Here is a 17,152-nt window from a genome sequence, read left to right as displayed (position 1 = left end):
TTTCTCTTTTCTTTTTATTTCAGTTCAATTAGCCAACATACAGTACATCATTAGTTTCAGATGCAGTGTTCAGTAATTCATTAGTTGCATATAACACCCAGTGCTCATTACATCACGTGCCCTCCTTTATACCATCACCCAGTGACCCCATCCCCCCAACTTTCCTTCCAGCAACCCTCAGTTTGTTTCCCGGAATCCAGAGCCTCTTACGGTTTGTCTCCCTCTCTGTTTTTATCTTATTTTATTTTTCCCTCCCTCCCCCTATGATCCTCTGTGCTGTTTCTTATATTTCACATATTAGTGAAACCATATGACAATTGTCTTTCTCTGTTTGACTTATTTCACTCAGCATAATACCTTCTAGTTCCATCCAGGTCGATACAAATGGTAAATATTCATCCTTTCTGATGGCTGAGTGATATTCCATTGTGTATATGGACCACATATTCTTTATCCATTCGTCTCTTGAAGGACATCTTGGCTCTTTCCATAGTTTGGCTATTGTGGACATTGAGATAAGGTTTTTTTTTTACATTATTATTCTAACTTGAATGCTTAGAACATAATTGTTTTTAAAAGTGAGATAGAAGATCAAAACTAGTGACATTTTTCTAGAAACATTCAAGTGAATGAGCATAAGTGGATGTATGATAGAACCATGAAGTGAATGGGTACATTAGGATGATGCAGGCCCTGAGTGTCTATCTGCAGGACCCAACTAGCACGGTGACCAGCAAACACTGAGTGATAATCTGAAGCATACAAGGATATACTTGGAAGGCAAATGCCCATTAAGAGGATAAATAATCATTTGTCAGGTTCCTGGATTCAGAATTCATATTCAGCATCCAGCTCCCCAGTTAAGCATCTTCTAAGACTAATACATCCGACTGACTGAGTATCCTTGGCAGCAAAGTGTAAAAATCTACCCCCTTTCAGAGGGGCTCTCGCTTGAATCCTAGGTCCCAAGGAGTCACTCGGATCAAACAGTGATGGCCCATGGGACAACCTTCTGCTGTGGTTCTGATTGTTGCTAGTTCTCTGCAGGGAAGCACCAAAGGCTGGCTCGATTTCTGAGTCAAGCAAAAGTATCTTTCCTAAGAAGAAATCATTTTAGGTTCCTGTTATCTAGAGATTGCTTCACTGAGATTTGCTGTAATACAGAGAAGTCTGTTGGAGGGCCCCCATGATCACGTGGTCCAAGACCCCCGTGGGCCAAGTGATTTGCTGATCACTCATATACCTGACAATCTCCTGTTTCCATGTCCTCACTTACCAAATATGTTCTATTTTACCTTCCTGGTAAATTTAGTGCCAAAATCACTGCCAACAAAGGTTGAGTGCCGTCATTGATAACATCTTTACCGTGAGAAACGCAGAGTGAGTCCAGGGCATCCCATACTGTGTGCCTCTGTCCACGCCTTGAGTCGATTTGGCAGAAATCATACACTTGTGAAAAGCAGGGGCTGTCCCTCTTTTGTCTGGTAGCCAGAGCTCTGGGTCACCCTCTTGAGTCAATCTTTCATGTTCCTTGGTTTCTACTCTCAGTCGCCATCATATCCCTGAGCTGTCAGCGGGTTCCCTCCAAGTTGGATTGTGCCTTTATCTTAGCAAATAGAGGCAGAGACAGTGACTTCAGTTAAGAGAGAAGCGACGCAAGTGTGACATAGGCAGAGGAGAGCATTCTGGACAATGCCAAGAGTCTGGCTCACACACATGCACGTCCACAACAGCAGGCCACCATCTAACATGAGGAAGCAGGGCGTCGTGAAGGGGCCATACGACATCAGCCTTACGAGCAGATGCAGAGTCCGTTTCTGCTATGGGATGGGGTCATTGTTTTATCTGGGGCAGTGTACACTCTAACATAAATTGGACTGTGCAGTCCAGGAGGTTTTGTTTTAGATAAACCCCCAGATTATTACAACGGGGCCCCCAGATTATAGAAGGACCATTATTTGTAACCTGGGAATTAGATAGTTATTTTAATTCCAAGGATCCTCCAGCATCGTAGTTACCTATGAACAAAATATTGCCAACAATGTACACATCTAGCGTGTATATTAAGGTTCGGGATGATGTTGGATCTTCAGTGTTTGTGTGAGCTAGGGAGAAACCATTTCATTGTTGTGCTCACTAGAAAGTCAGGCCCAGAAAGATTCGATGATTTTCAGTAAGTGGTGGTTATGTGGTCAGACTCTGCTCGTGTTCTTTTAATCACTTTCTGCTTGTTTGAACAACAGGGAAGGATATCTGAGTAATTCATTTCAGACTACATTAAATTCAAATTTAATTCATCAAAATTATATTTTGTCCAGTTGGCCTGGTCTTTTGCATGGAGGATTTTATTTTCAAAATACATTGGCGTGGCCTAGTCTGCATTTATTAAATGAAAGTTCCCTTGTTATATTAAAGGTAAGAAAGGTATTATTCAGGGATCATAGACTTTTCTGACAGTGGAGTTTGCACATCCTGTGGTAAATATTTTTTGGATTCTTACAATTTGAAAATTCAGATAACATGGTCACTTAATGCCTCATAAGTTATGGTTTAATTTCATAGTTCACCCCACTAAAAAGAATACAACTTTAAATGGTATGCACACACATGTCTATATCATCAGTGTCTGTGTGTGTAAATGTGTGTCCTTATGAGCACGTGCGGATCTGTCCGCTGATGGGAAAGACAATTCCGTGAGGAAGAACGCAGTGATGTGCTTTCCAGACTAGAGAAGATGCTCATGTTCGTGGCCATCTTCAACACAGAACCGTTTCCTAACATATCCTCCTTCTGAGATACGTTTCTAAAAATGTAAAGTCCTTTCTGTGCTGCTTTGTTGAATTCTAGAGCACTTTGGATAATTCGGGTCTGAGGGACAATTCCGATGACCATTCGGTCGGATTAGAAAAACGGCAGATGCCTTCCTGTCCTGAGCACGACGGGGTCCCCACAGCTGCACGTGTGGTGGCGTCTCGGGAGCTCACGGCGAGGGAAGAACTGGCTGGTTTGGGGGGGGTGTGTGAATAATGGCGGTGAGAACCTTCCAGATGGACGATACGGTCACTGCAGGCGAGGCGAAGCCTGAGGAGCAGAGACAGAATCACCCTGAGGCGCACGGCTGCCCCCGGCGTGCACTCAGTTCCTCTCCACCTTCTGTCTGATCGTCACACTGCGCCTTCGTGTTCTGACTCTGGACTCTTCTCAGCAGCCTCGCGCGACCCCCGATCAGCTAGCAGGCCACTCTCTGCCGTAACTCCACTTTCGTGGAAGGGAATTCAAGACAAAACCCACCCTGTATCAATTCCTCCTCAAAGAAACGTGTTTTTTTAAGTGCAGCGTCTGCAGGATGGTTTTTCTGTCAAACAGGATGGTGCGATAGGCCCCACGTGGCTAAAGCATCAGGACGACCTGCAGTAGACGGGCCTGAGCTTCTCTAAGACAAAGGCAGAGGGAAGGTGGCAAGGGTCTGCACTGTGGCCTCTGAGTCCCCCCGAACCCCTTCAGGATGCTGCCCTCATATTGATTAGCAATCACCCTCTTGCGTCGTTCTTGGGGAACTGTCCCTGATGAGGAAGCAGTTGAAATGCAGACTCTGAACATCACCATTAGCGACCCAGCTTTCTGCCGCGGTCAGCAGAAACAGCAACGCGTTCTGAGACCAACATAGAAACAAAGATGATGGGTTTGGTATATGCAAAGGTTCCAACTGGAGAACGGCCGTGGACACAGTTGGGAGAAGGAACAGGATGAATTTTTATCATCTTAAAAATTAATCTTTCCCTACATCCATGGAGGCATTATTTTAGGAGGCTTAGCATGCAGATAGATCGGAGGGTACAGCTCGATCACTTGGAGACGAGTGAACACAGAGCTAGACATTTCTAGGTAGAAGTCTGCAATAAAAATTAAACTTTCTTCACGCAAACTAATCTTGCATGAGTATAAGATGTAATTATAGCTTCTATTTCATGAATTTTCAGACCCTTAAATCCAAACCAGAAAACTTGCTGAGGATGTTAACATCATGTACGGTTAAGATGCAAGCAAGATGCATGGAGTGCTGGGCAAAAACCTTTCTTTACATAATAATGAGAAATAAAGGATATAAGAGATTAGATTTAATATGTTTTTATTCAGTTTGTTTTAAGGTCCACTTGAAGAAATTACCAGCTTATATGTTTTTTTTTTATTTAATTTAATTTTCTTATGTTAGTCACCATACAGTACATCATTAGTGTTTTCTCTTCTTAATGTAATTTTTATTCCAAATGCCAGCTATTCAAAGGAGAGTAAAGCCCAGGCATGAGGCGTGTTTTCTGGACTGGGGGTACTATGTATCCTGGGGGGGGGTCGCTGCCCTCACTGGCCCTCAGTTTGCCTGCCAAAGTGTAGGAGGCAAGCACCAGCCCTTCGTCCAGCTTGCTGTCTTGTCTGGAAGCTGAGAGAAGGTGCAGGACGGACAGAGGGACGCAGTTCAGAGCTCCCAGCAGCGTCTGGTGTTAGGGATGCCCTTTGCGTGGCCCTGCCCCGCCCCCTCCCCCCCCCCGAGCATCTACTCAAGCTCGTCCACGATCCCAAGCCCGAGGTCCCGGCTGTGTGTAGCCAGCATACTGTCCACATCGAGGCCTCATTGACGAGAGGGACTCAGAGCACGAGACAGCCCGCTTCAAAAAAATGAAATGTCCTATGAAGACACAGAAACTAGGCAGACAGCACCTCCTGCCAAAAGAAATGCATTACATAGTACCAAAGAGCAGTGTGTCGGCAAAAAGTATACATCGCAGTTCTTTACAAAGGGCAGAATTAGAAGTCACGCACTTAAAGATTTGGGCTCAAAGAATGAAATTTCCAGATCCCGAAGATTGTTGAACTTAGGTCCCTCGAAAGTTGTTGTGCCGTTTTTGTTTTCGAAGGACCTTTAGAAACAGATCAGATTATTTCCATCCGATGGGCATTAACCATGGTTGAGTAGGAATGAAGAACAGGGACTCTGAGTCATCTCAAGCTCCCTCCCAACAGACATGCCGACTGGAGGATCACCTTTGTGTCCAGTCCATTCTGTAAAATTTGGAAACTCTGTGAGCTGCGTATGTGTATGTGTGTGTGTGTGGGAGAGAGAGAGAGACAGAGACAGAGAGAGACAGAGGACAGAGAGGGAGAGGGAGTGGGAGAGGGGGTGGTTAATGTGGGTCAGTCTGTCTCAGTCTGAGAGCTACTGACTTCACATAGCTCCTTCTCTGGGTGGGGGGATATGACTATCTTATTTTTAAGTCGAAATTTAGATAAGCCAGAGACCAAAAATATCATCAAGTAGAAGGTCTTCAAAGCTTCATTCATGCATATTCCACTGGCTCAGATCCTCACGAACAAATACTGTCAAAAGGAACAGAACTGGGGTGCCTGGGTGGCTCAGTCGGTGAAGCGTCTTTGGCTCAGGTCATGATCTCAGGGTCCTGGGATCCAGTCCCACATTGGGCCCCCTGCTCGGTGGGGATTCTGCTTCTCTCTCTGCCACTCCCCCTGCTTATGCTCGCTCTCTCTCTAATAATAAATAAAATCTTTAAAAAAAAGTTCTCATGGCAAGAAAAAATATTTTTAAAAAAGAAAGGAACATAACTCACAATTTCTACAAGTTATTATGTAACTTGGGTCCCTTGTGAAAACTCCTATTTTTCCATCAGTTTATCTCCCTTGGCTTACTGGGAATTCTTTAAGGATGGTTTCACTTATACAATGGACAGCATTTAAAATCAGTAAGACAGAGATCGTCCTCAGACAGTTTGTAAAGATTTTTAACAGGTGCCTTGACCCTGCCTACATCCTCACCCCTCTTGCCTCTCCACATGTGGGGCAGCTTCACCGTCCGACCCGAAGATCTAACGCGAGACCTCAAGTGCGACGCAGGACTTCTGAGTTTTCTGACGGGCCGGACGAGGGGCCGAGCCATGCAGCAGATGGGTTGAGGGGTCCAGCGCCAGCCCTGAGACCTCCCCTCCACGTGATCCTCGGGAGAGGTGTCTGCCCACCAGCTCTGCTTTCTCTCACTGAGTTCGTTCACTGGAGCTACAAACGTTCTGGGAGCCCTGTCCACATGCCAGGCCCCATTCCATGTACTGGAGGTTTGCTTGTGAAAAAAAACAAGTCTAGCTCTGGCCCCCACGAGTCAGGTGGACAAACCATGCACACTTCTCAGCCTTCATGCTCAGGACCAGCGTTTCGATCACACTCCAAAACCAGGGTGCAGGGCCCTCAAAACGGCCGCAGGACATGAGAGATCAGGAGAGCCAGTCCACATGTGCACAGCGGTCGGCTGGGAGATGGTTTGTGTAAACTGTGTGTTGCATACATATGTGTATAAATGATACACACGGACCTGCACAGGCACACCTCCGGGATACTGTGGGTTGAGACAGAGCAGCCGAACGACTCGTCTGGTTTCTGGATGCACGTACAAGTCGTGTGTACACAGCCCTGTGGTCCAGTAAGTGTGCAATAACATCACGTCTAAACCATGTGCACATGTGCATGAAGACGAATACTTGATTGCTAAAACACGAATACTTGATTGCTAAAACACGAATACTTGATTGCTAAAACACGCTAGCCGTCGTCTGTGCTTTCCGTGAGTTCTAATCACTGATCACAAATCATAACAAATACAATAATGATGAAAAAGGTTGAAAATTGCGAGAATCACCAAATGAGATGCAGAGACAGGAAGTGAGCAGTTGTTGTGGGAACACTGGCGTCAACAGACATGCTGGACGCGGGGTGTCCGCGGGCCTCCGAACTGTAAAGAGGGCAGTGTCCTCAAAATGAGGTGTGCTTATATATGCTGCAGAAATCAAAGTCAGAGCTCAGCGCCTACGATTTCTTTGTGCTGACCCTGTGCTGGAACAAGGGAGCCCCTGGCCACATGCGGTTATCCGCACACAAATCAGTCAGACTTATGAAGTGTGACGTTAGTTTCAACTAATAAAATTACAGAATGTTAACAATGTCTTTCCTGGGTCTCACCAGCCGGCGCGCAGGCTGCCCCTCCTCCTGGAGGCGCGTCCATGACCCACCTCCTCTCCTTCCAGTCTCGGCCCAAACTCGCCTTCGCCGGGCCCTGCTGGTTCCACACAGTGGAGTGGAGAAAGGAAAAAACAAATCAAAGTAGAATCAGACCATGTCTGCATCTGTTGGGCAAAATGAGAGACAAAATCATTACAGAAAAGTAGAGGGGTCCTTTCCAGGACCACTGGGGCGGCCTGGTGAGCCAGGCCCCGCTGCTTTGCCCTGAGACAGCCCTACGCTCTCGCAATTTGTGCTAATGAGTGGAGAACACTCAGGAGTCAGACCTCCCATTAGATGTGAATTTAGGAAAGACCTGCCGTTGACCAGTGAACTCAGTGTCCCCCGCCCCACCCCCCAGCGCAGTTCTGGCTCCCTTCTGAGCACTCCTTCAAGTCCAGGAGCTGGGGGCTCCTTGTGAGTCTGGGTGCCGTCCTGCCAGACGGTTTCCACCAAGCCTTCACCAGCTGACTCACGTAACCACACAGAAGCATGGGGACAGAGTTGCCTCTCCTCCTGGAAGCAGAGACAGGACTTCCTCACTCGGATCTTTGTCTCTCCTGGATAGCTGATCTTTCAGATTAGCACGTTTTTGAATCCCCAGAATATCCGCAAGTTCTGGAGAGAGTGGGGTGACCATGTGAGAGGTGTGGGAAGCCGAGGGTGACCACGGATACAGGACTCACCTCCCTCCCAGGGCACAGGGACACAAACAGGCTGCCCCGACTCTCTGGACCCACATCTCTTCCAATGTGAAAGTCTCGATGCAGTCGTACCCATGACTCTTTTGTGCACTAACATTCTGTGACCCTAAGAGAAGGACACTGGGGACAGCTGCTGGGCTCTGGAAGAAGCAGGCATCTTTCTGTACTCATGCTGACAAGGGTTGTGAGCGCGCATCTCTGCTTGGATCGTTTTAGCCTCCTGTAACCCAGAAGCCACTGCTGAGACAGTGCATATGGGCAGACCTCAACTGAAAGTTCCCCTAAAACTGATAATAACACAAACAACATTGCCGAGTGGACCCCGATTAGGGAATGTGACGAGGTGGGGTCTTCTGGCCGCACGTGCGTGGCAGCCCTCCCCCTCTCAGATCAGCGACTCTCCTTCCATTCCTGCTCAACAAGGGGCTTCAGTGGTTGAGAGTCCCTGGGGTTCAGCCCCTCTTTGTCAGGACAGGCGGGGAGACCTCGGGGAGGGTCCTGGGGCCCTGGTGCTCGTCTCTGGATAAGAGGCTGTTGGACTGACCAGCACCTGGGCAGGTGGGACCCTTCTCTTCTACCTCGGAAGGAAAGATAAGTACATCTGTCCTAGAGCACATCTGGGGTATCGGAGGAGGATGAAGGCAGAGGGGAGGGAGCTCACATCCTCTGCCTGGGCTCAGGAAGTGGGCTGGCTGCAGGGATCATGTGGAAGGAGAAGGTCACTGTCAGCAGAGTGGAGAGGTGGCCTCTGTCTACCCTGTGGTCCTCCCCAGCCCCCTCCACAGCCTCACCCCAGGGTGTTTGCTTCCTTCCCACCTTCCCACCTGCTCGATTCCCTCACGCTTTCCAGGAACATGGCATTACGAAACCAGTGGTCTCTTGAAGTCAGTCCAGGATTCTCCTCATTTCCTAAGCTCCTCTGCATATCTGAATGGACCGAGTCTCCACTGGTCAGGCCCCAGGAGTTGACCGGCTCAGCAAGTGACAATCCATACCAGCTTCAGTGGCTGGTGTCATAACGAAATCCTCAGATCATCCCAAACCAACAAAGAAGATGGGAACCGTATGCTACGAAGAGCAAAGGTCTGGCTGGGAAGAGTCTAGAAGGAGCCTCTGGTCTGGTCAAGAGAACGGCACCACCCAGCTGCTGCCCCAGTGGACACAGAGCTGCACGGAATCCCGGACAGCCCCCTGCCCTGCCCGTCAGCAGCAGCGGGACTCCCTGGGCTCCGTCCGCCTCTGTGGGAGGGCGCGGGAGGTGCTCCCAGCCCTGGCTTGGGGCGGCGGGACTCCCTGGGCTCCGCCGTCACTTGTTTTTTTTTAGATCGGTTGTGTATTTGCTTGCCCATGGCTTACTTGAAAGGCTAGAAGAACAGTATAACACAGTCAGGACTAGACATTGAAGGATTTCAGACTTGTGTCTCAGACGTATTTTTTAGAGACAACTAAAAAAGCTAGTGCTGCTAATTATAACGTCATAATCCCCCACGTTCTATGCACATCAAATTGTAGTCATGAAGGTGGAGAAGAAACCCTACATGATTTTTTTTATGATATTTTTTGGTTTCCTAATGGTAACTGTTGAGGATAAATTGTTTAAAACAGTCTGAATCAAGGGAGGTAAAATTCACACCCACGACATTTCAGAAAGTTCATGGAGACACCAAAAGAGCACGTGGGCCGGTCCGCTGAGCAGCCTCTGCCTGCTGGGCCCAGACTCCTCGCCCAGGCCCAGAGTGAAAACCGTACCTCCCCCGCAGGGCTGGACACCGGGGCCGGTGCCGACTGGCCAGTGCTCCATCTGGTGTCTGTTACCCGGGCTTTGCAGGCTGCAGACTGACAACAGAAAACCGTGGAAAGAAAACTGAGATTCTTCCGTCTCCTCCCCAAACTCTTTCTAGTCTTTTCCTTAGCATGTGAACCTACGCTTTTTCATCACATACACGTTCTCCCTGGTAGAACATTGGTCACGGGAAGAACGGGTCCAGCTGAGTCCCGAAGTTCTCACATATTCCATCTGTAGGCTGTCGGTGCCCCAGTGTTAGCCCCTGGCCAGCACAGAGAAGTCTGGCCCATGCTTCATGCCCACTTCCACATGTGACCCATTGCATTACGAGCCTCAGCACAACAGAAGGAGGAGGGTAAATTGCCTGAAAAGCCACAACCAGAGATAGAATTCTAGGTGCTCACCATAAATGATTTTGAACCCTGGAGGAGGCTGGTGCATGGTGGCTGTTTAGGGCCTGCTTGTGGATGGGTTGCTGGTGGTTGCCCTCCATCAGCCCACATCATGAAGAGCTGACTTTATTTCACATAGGTTTTCAAATAGTTAGATGCCAGTGACTTGAAAAGTTCCATTAACCTGTAAGGAGTTCTGGCCACTGGCACCATCTTACCCACCATTCCCAGCTGCACCAGGGGCGGCCACAGGGCCACAGGTGGCGCTGAGCACGGGGACCTGGAGGAAGAGCCACACCTTGCAGTAGGCTGCTTAGCCAGATGTTAACGCGGTTCCCTCGCCTGTCCCCCGACGGGCTCATGTGCCCTGGCACCGGCTCGGTGGGCGCTGCCTCCACCAGAAGCCCAGCCAGTGCACGTGCAGAGTGCTTTCCATGCAGGATCTTTACCTGGCACATCCTAGAGATTCCTGTGCATGCTCTCCAAGAGGGGCCAGGCCTCTGGTGCTTGCAGCACCACCCACGTAGTGAGCAGCAGAGGAGGAGCTGGACCAGCTCGAGTTCTTACGTTCCACGTTGATCTTCGCTCTGATGTGCCTGCAACAGCAGTGAGCAAAATCTGCTCTTGCCGAGCCGGCTGTCACTGCTCAAAGCTGGGAGGCATGTCGGAGGCTGTTCTCCCGGTTCCCCCCGCGGCTTCCTGCCTCCTTGTGCATGGCAGCGAGCCTGCGGGTAGTGCACCACGGCTGTTCATCTCCGTGGGTGTGGGCGGCTCAGGAATGGAGTGAGAGAGGGACAGGTGCCCGGTGACCGGAAAGGCAAGGCATGCTCCTTCGCTGGGTGGCGCGGAGAGGGCGTGGGGGCTCTTACAAGCTCAGAAATACAGCGAAAACCCATCCTGTTTGGGACAAATGAAACGAAGATAACCCTAGGATTTAGAATGTGGAGAATTAACTGAAATTACCTAGAACTAACATGTGGTAGGGAGATGAAGAGCTTCACACACGGGGGATCACTGCCGCGTTCCGCCTCTCTCACGGTTTTAGAAGGAGCCAGGAGGTGACATGGGCGTTCCGCTTCCTGTTCACTCCTCCATCCATCTCCTCCTTCCCGAGTTCTCCAGGATGATTAAGACGTGTTTCACAAGAGGAAGTTAAGAGAAAGTCATAAAAATAATACATGACCCCTGACCGGGGTTTCTTCTTTGACGCATCTTGGAAAACGCCCCAAGCTGTTGCTTGTACTTCCGTGTTTTCAAGCGTACGTATAGATTCATGTCGTGGCTGGTTCCTTGCAGGCACAGCGGTGCTGGCCTCAGAATCACCGGTCAGGGTGCAGCGGGGGCTGGCCAGCCCCCCGGGGACTGCTCTTCTAGTCACAGCCCGTGAGCATAAAAGTCAAAGTGTGTAAACTAAGAGGAGAATATAACTTTTATATTTTCAAGAATTCAGTAGAACAGGATTGCCTTCAGCTCTTGCAACCTCGACCCCTCGGCCAAGGGCACAGTCTGCCTTCCACTCATACTTCCCACGTGTTTCTGACGGTGCTCACTGGGTCGGGTTTCTTTCCTCTTACTGCTCTTGGGGAATACATGTATCTTTATACTAAAGAAAAGGATGTATAGGAATTATCCAGAAAAGAGACAATATTTGTTTCATACAACTAGCGAAGCTCTATGACTAACATACGGCAAGTTTGACTTGACGATACTTAGAAAGATGTGTTAGATTTTAAAAAATGTGTTGATTTGCTATGTGGGCCAGCCAAAATTGTTATTGATGCGTTGGTGCCCAAACCTCATTCACCAGCCAACGCCTCTTCTGAGGGAACCGCGTGAACTCCATCACGGAGGCCCCGGGGACACCCCGACTCAGCTGTTAGCGAACAGGTACTTTGTGCTAATCAATACACCTCATTTCTTCAGTGCATTGATAAACCAGAGCAATTCTTCTTCAGTTTTTTAATCGCAGAAACAAAAGGCGGATGTGACAGTGGCACGGGGTTAACTAAACCCAGTCTAAGGGCTGGGAGGAAGGGACCTCTCGGAGCCCACCCGTTAGTACCTGCATTTGCAACATCCACACCAGCAATCTTGCAGCACAGCGGAGAGAGACGCACGTCCCACATATTTCCTGAGCATTAAACAGAATACATTTCAGGCCAAACATAGGGGCTTTGTGTAATTTTTAACATGGTGTTGTTTCAGCAAGTTGTCCTAAATCCTTTTTTGTGATTGGACATAATGCTCATTCATACAGTATTTCTACCAGCTCACCAAAATTTTCCTGAGGCTGGGAGGCGGGCGAATGCCGATGTGCCGTGGTCCCATTAACCTCCGCAGCGAATGGCCCACAGGTGCACCACTGACCCCAGTCCTGCACTTTACTGGCATTGGGTCACCACACCGTCTTCTCTCCCTCTCTCTCAAACCTGTAAATGCATGCAGGAACCACCGTTAATTAGCTTTAGTTTCTAAACTCTTACTACGCTTTCCTGTTGCTTCACTGTGCATCATAATAAATTGTCTGTAGGGTAGAACATTCAAAGTAGCTTAATCCGGTCCAAACATGTGCTTCTGATACTGAACGCCCAGGGTAGGTGATGGCGTCACTGTATATGAGCCTGAGGCCTTCCGCTGCGGTGCCTGAGCATCCCTGCGAAAACACACAATTTAAAAGCAATTTCTGCGAACATCTGTTTAAGAGTTAGTATCGAGTAAAGTTCATGAACTCTTAGAAAGCCTGGTAATATGATGAGTGTAATTATCACGCATCTGCTTGGGCTGCAAATCAGTAAAGCCAATGAAAAAATAAAAGTCACGTGTAAAATTTAGAATGAAAAATTAATATTTTAAAATTACATTTCCCACATATACTGGTTTGTTTTAAGAATAATTAAGGAAATCAGTAGTTTCTAGCAAGTGCTTCCTGTGGCCTCCGGGTTTTAGCGCCCTCTGCGCCCATTCATGCCACACTGCCTGCCGATCTGCACACGGGACCTAAGTCTCTAGTATGCGGTGAGCAGGGTTTGACGTGCAATTGACTTGCTTTCCATGCTGTTGCAACTAAACTTCAAGTTCTAGCCATTTTTTCCTTTTCTTTTCTTTTTTGTCCCTTTTTTTTTTATCTTCTTTGCAGAAGACCATCAAATGAGCTGTCACAATACTCGGATAATGCAAGACGCGGAGAAGGACGACAACAACAACGAGGAGTATGACAATTACGATGAGCTGGTGGCCAAGTCCTTGTTGAACCTCGGCAAGATCGCTGAGGACGCGGCCTACCGGGCCAGGACGGAGTCGGAGATGAACAGCAACACCTCCACCAGCCTGGAGGACGGCAGCGACCGGAACGAGACCCTGGGCCGGAAAAGCGAGCTGAGCCTGGACCTGGACAGCGACGTCGTGAGAGAGACGGTGGACTCCCTGAAGCTGCTGGCCCAAGGACACGGGGTGGTGCTCTCCGAGAACCTCCATGACAGAGCGTACGCGGACTCTCTGTCACAGCAGGACGGCAGGAACGTGAACTATGTGATGCTGGGGAAGCCCATGAACAACGGGCTCATGGACAAGATGGTGGAGGAGAGCGATGAGGAGGTGTGTCTGAGCAGCCTGGAGTGCCTGAGGAATCAGTGCTTCGATCTGGCCCGGAAACTGAGTGAGACAAACCCGCAGGACAGGACCCAGCCGCAGAACACGAGCATCCGTCAGCATGTCCGCCCAGAGGACGACTTCGCGGGGAGGACGCCGGACAGGAACTACTCCGACATGATGAACCTGATGCGGCTCGAGGAGCAGCTGAGCCCCAGGTCTAGAACTTTCTCCAGCTGCGCAAAGGAGGACGGGTATCATGAGCGAGATGACGACACCACCTCCGTGAACTCAGACAGGTCTGAGGAGGTGTTTGACATGACCAAGGGAAACCTGACCCTCCTGGAGAAAGCCATTGCTCTGGAGACAGAGAGAGCGAAGGCCATGAGGGACAAGATGGCGATGGAGGCCGGAAGGCGGGACAATGTGCGGTCGTATGAGGAGCAGTCGCCAAGGCAGCTTCCCGGGGAGGAGAGGAAGCCTAAGTCCGGTGACAGCCATGTCAAAAAGCCATACTATGGTAAAGGTAATATTTCTACCTAACGTAAGTTGCCCCATGAGGACAGGAGCCAGGGTGAACGATGCCGATGACAGTCTACAAATGACGTGGGCATCACACTAGGTCATATCACTAACGCAAATCTCTTAGAGCTGGTTACAGAATCATAGTTTGTGTTTCTGGAGAGCCAATAAAATATTTGTCTGGAAAGGCACAAAGCAGCTCGATGTCCTATGATCAGAGCAGATGAGGAACATGATATCTCAGTGGGAGACACTTGCCTTGGAAAGACAGGGCTAGTGCGCAAACGTGTCATGTGATAGGAAACACTAGAATGAGCCTGTGTTCTTACAGACGAACCACAGTCCGCGTGGAAGGGCAAAGGCTTGCATAACAATTAGCCAATCGGGGATGAAACACATATTTTTTGTATTGGATTGGGTAGGTGGCATCATGATTTATAAAATTATCACCAAATGACAGTTATTGATGAAACCCCCCCCCCACAGAAAACATCCCTGATAGAAATTGAACAGTAACAGAATGACCGATAACATAAGACAAGGGCAATGACTGCACATTAATTATCCTAAGATAGTAAGTAATGGGAGCCATTTGCTATGCAAGCCATGGTGTGTCCTAAGCTGAGATCAATAGTAATTTCTTTACTATATTCATTCCTACTCACTGATTCCATTCCATTTTGGAAACAGTTATGGCGCCTACTTTATGTTAAAATACTCAAAACCATCCAACATGAGACTTTAAGCAGATTCTCATTTATGAAGTGCCAGGGCCCATATTTGCATCTATGTTTATATTTCAACATACACATATATAGTCCGTACATCTACGAAGTGTATGAACATACACTGAGTGAATGACTGACCCCATGTTTGCAGTAAGAACCATGTCCACTTGTGATACGAGCTGGTTATGACTTAACCCCATGTGGAAACTCGAGGCTGTGGATATAGCTCGCTTACAAAAACTACGTCAGAAGCAGTTTCAAAAATGAAATTCGTAATTCCTTAAATCCTTCCATATTAGTACCAAAAAAGATCTTCTGTCTTACATTGTTTTCTGTTCCTTATAAAGACCTGAGTTTCCTCACTGTGGATCTGATGATGAGGTTCAGGAATTTGGTTTGAAAATCAGTTGCTATGGAAACCTCGAACACTCAGAGAACCTGTTTCTTCTGTTACGACCTAGGTGTGTAGTCTCCTCTCAATGTGTGCACTTGCTATAACCAAGCCCAGTGGAGACAAACCTCAGCCAGAGGCCCGTCGGGGTCTTGATCTGGCAGGGGCCTGAGCGCTGACCGCCGTTTCGGACGGGAGGTGAAGGGAGACCCCTGGGAGGAGCAGCGTAGAGGAAGGGTTCGTTTCTTAAAGGCGACAGGGTCTAGCCCAGCAGAGCATCAGACTTGCTTTGGGTGCAGTGAAGTTGACGAAACGGCATGGATGCTCATAACTGTCATGCAATCTGGCAGAACGCTTTAGCTGGATAGTTGAGAATCATATAGGAACAAACATTTTTAGGAAGAAATAGTGTCCCTTCTCACGGGTGGCTCAGTTGGACAAATCCACGTTGGGCTTCCGTGTTAGAAGTCCATAGAGCGGGTTTCACGGTGGAGCGGGCAGCGGGGAATGCGGCACGGGCCTTGGGGAACGTGTGGGCTCACTGGGCATCGCAGATGCCATGCCGCCCTGGCTTCTTTGCCTTCCGTGCTTCCCTTACGCCCAGCAGCTTTCTGTAGATTCTTACTCGTTTTGCTTTGTTATTGCTATTTGGTTTTATTTTGTTTCTTGCAAGGAATGGAATTCAAACCGCTTGCTTCCCTTCAGTAAATGGGGCAGAGGTAGAAACGAACAGCAAAACCTGAGATGCGCTTTTCCCTGAAACGGGGGGAGGGTTGGGGCGTGGACCTTCCAAATGAGTCAGGAAGCATTGACTCCTGCCTCTACCAGTTTCTGTAGATTTCTTCCTCTGAGCAAAGCTCCTCCATTTCATATGCGTGCTCCAGCTCATTCCCAGGTTCTTCTCAGGATATCCATAGGTATGTTCAGAACCAATTAAATAAAACCAAGCAGGGACACCAGAGTGGGGCAAGGAGACAAATGCCCTCCTTATTAAAAAAAAAAAAAAAAAAAATACATTCTGTGACTTTTCACCAACACGGCCAATGGACAATTCTTACAACCTCATAGCATACCAATAATCTTCATTTTGAGCTTCGTTGTTATTTTATTGTACCAATTCTCATTTATACATGATCTCCTCAAAATGATTTAAATTATAAATGAGTAACCTTTCCAAAATCTTGAGCTAAAGCAAAAGACGTCCGTCAGGAAACTCCTCTTTCTTCTCCTCAAACATCCACTTGGAAGGGAGGGGAGCAAGCTAAATTCAGCGCACAGTTTTGTTTTTTTTTTTTTTTTTCCTAGACGTTCTTGCAGGGTTTTCGGTTGAATTACCGGTCTGTTTGCTTGCTTGGTTGCTTTGTGTTTGCTTGAATGTTTACCTTCAAGATGAATTGGGATTTCCGGAACCCAGCATGCAAGGGGAGGGATGGCGGAGGCAAGCGGCATCGAGAGGAGATTATACCCTTGTGTCCTCCAGAGCTGAAATTGTTTGAGCCACTTGTTTCTATGCAGATCTGCACTTAACTTCAGAACACTTTGGAAATCTGCGCTATAATATAACTTGTTAGGAAACTGTACGTGTACTAATGAAGAAGAGTCACTTAATGATGAATAATAGTTACTATTTAGGGTTTTTTTTTACCTTTTAAACACTATTTACATTTAACTTATAATCTTCAATAATGAATATTTTCCTGTGAAACTGTTACTGTGCACTTACTCTTTTATATTTACATTAATTAAATCATACTAATATTATTATGAAACTACCCAAAAGGCAATAAAGTGCTAGGCTTTTTGATTGCATGTGTAAGAGAAGCCCCAGTAAGATATTTACAAACGAAAGCTGCAACAACAGAATATCAGGTTGTCTTTGGAGACTCTTGTGGCTGTATCCAGGGTATGCCCCTCAACCAGGGCACTAATTCACAGACCCAGGACCTGAAAGATGAATTACCTAGAATAAAATCCTAGCTAAAAAA

At 47.9% G+C, this 17,152-nt stretch overlaps 1 protein-coding gene across 6 annotated transcripts in view; it reads left to right on the top strand.

Moving 5' to 3' along the window:
• MYT1L (myelin transcription factor 1 like) overlaps window positions 1-17,152 on the top strand; it is a 136,824-nt gene that overhangs the window by 31,089 nt on the left and 88,583 nt on the right. For 3 of the 6 annotated variants that reach the window (XM_028099522.2, XM_028099521.1, XM_028099520.1), the window contains exon 5: window positions 13,075-14,046. In XM_028099522.2, coding sequence (XP_027955323.1) covers window positions 13,075-14,046 — 972 coding nt within the window. Of the gene's footprint in view, window positions 1-13,074; window positions 14,053-17,152 lie in introns of all 6 variants that reach the window. The other 3 variants (XM_088026154.1, XM_028099519.1, XM_088026155.1) reach the window with 1 other exon arrangement.

This window comes from Eumetopias jubatus, unplaced genomic scaffold (genome assembly GCF_037043125.1).
Source record: "Eumetopias jubatus isolate StellerSeaLion01/CBP00866 unplaced genomic scaffold, mEumJub1_p1.0 scaffold_9, whole genome shotgun sequence".
Lineage (NCBI taxonomy): Eukaryota > Metazoa > Chordata > Mammalia > Carnivora > Otariidae > Eumetopias > Eumetopias jubatus.
The sequence above is the reverse complement of the archived record's forward strand: the minus strand, read 5'-3'. Positions and strand labels throughout refer to the sequence as shown.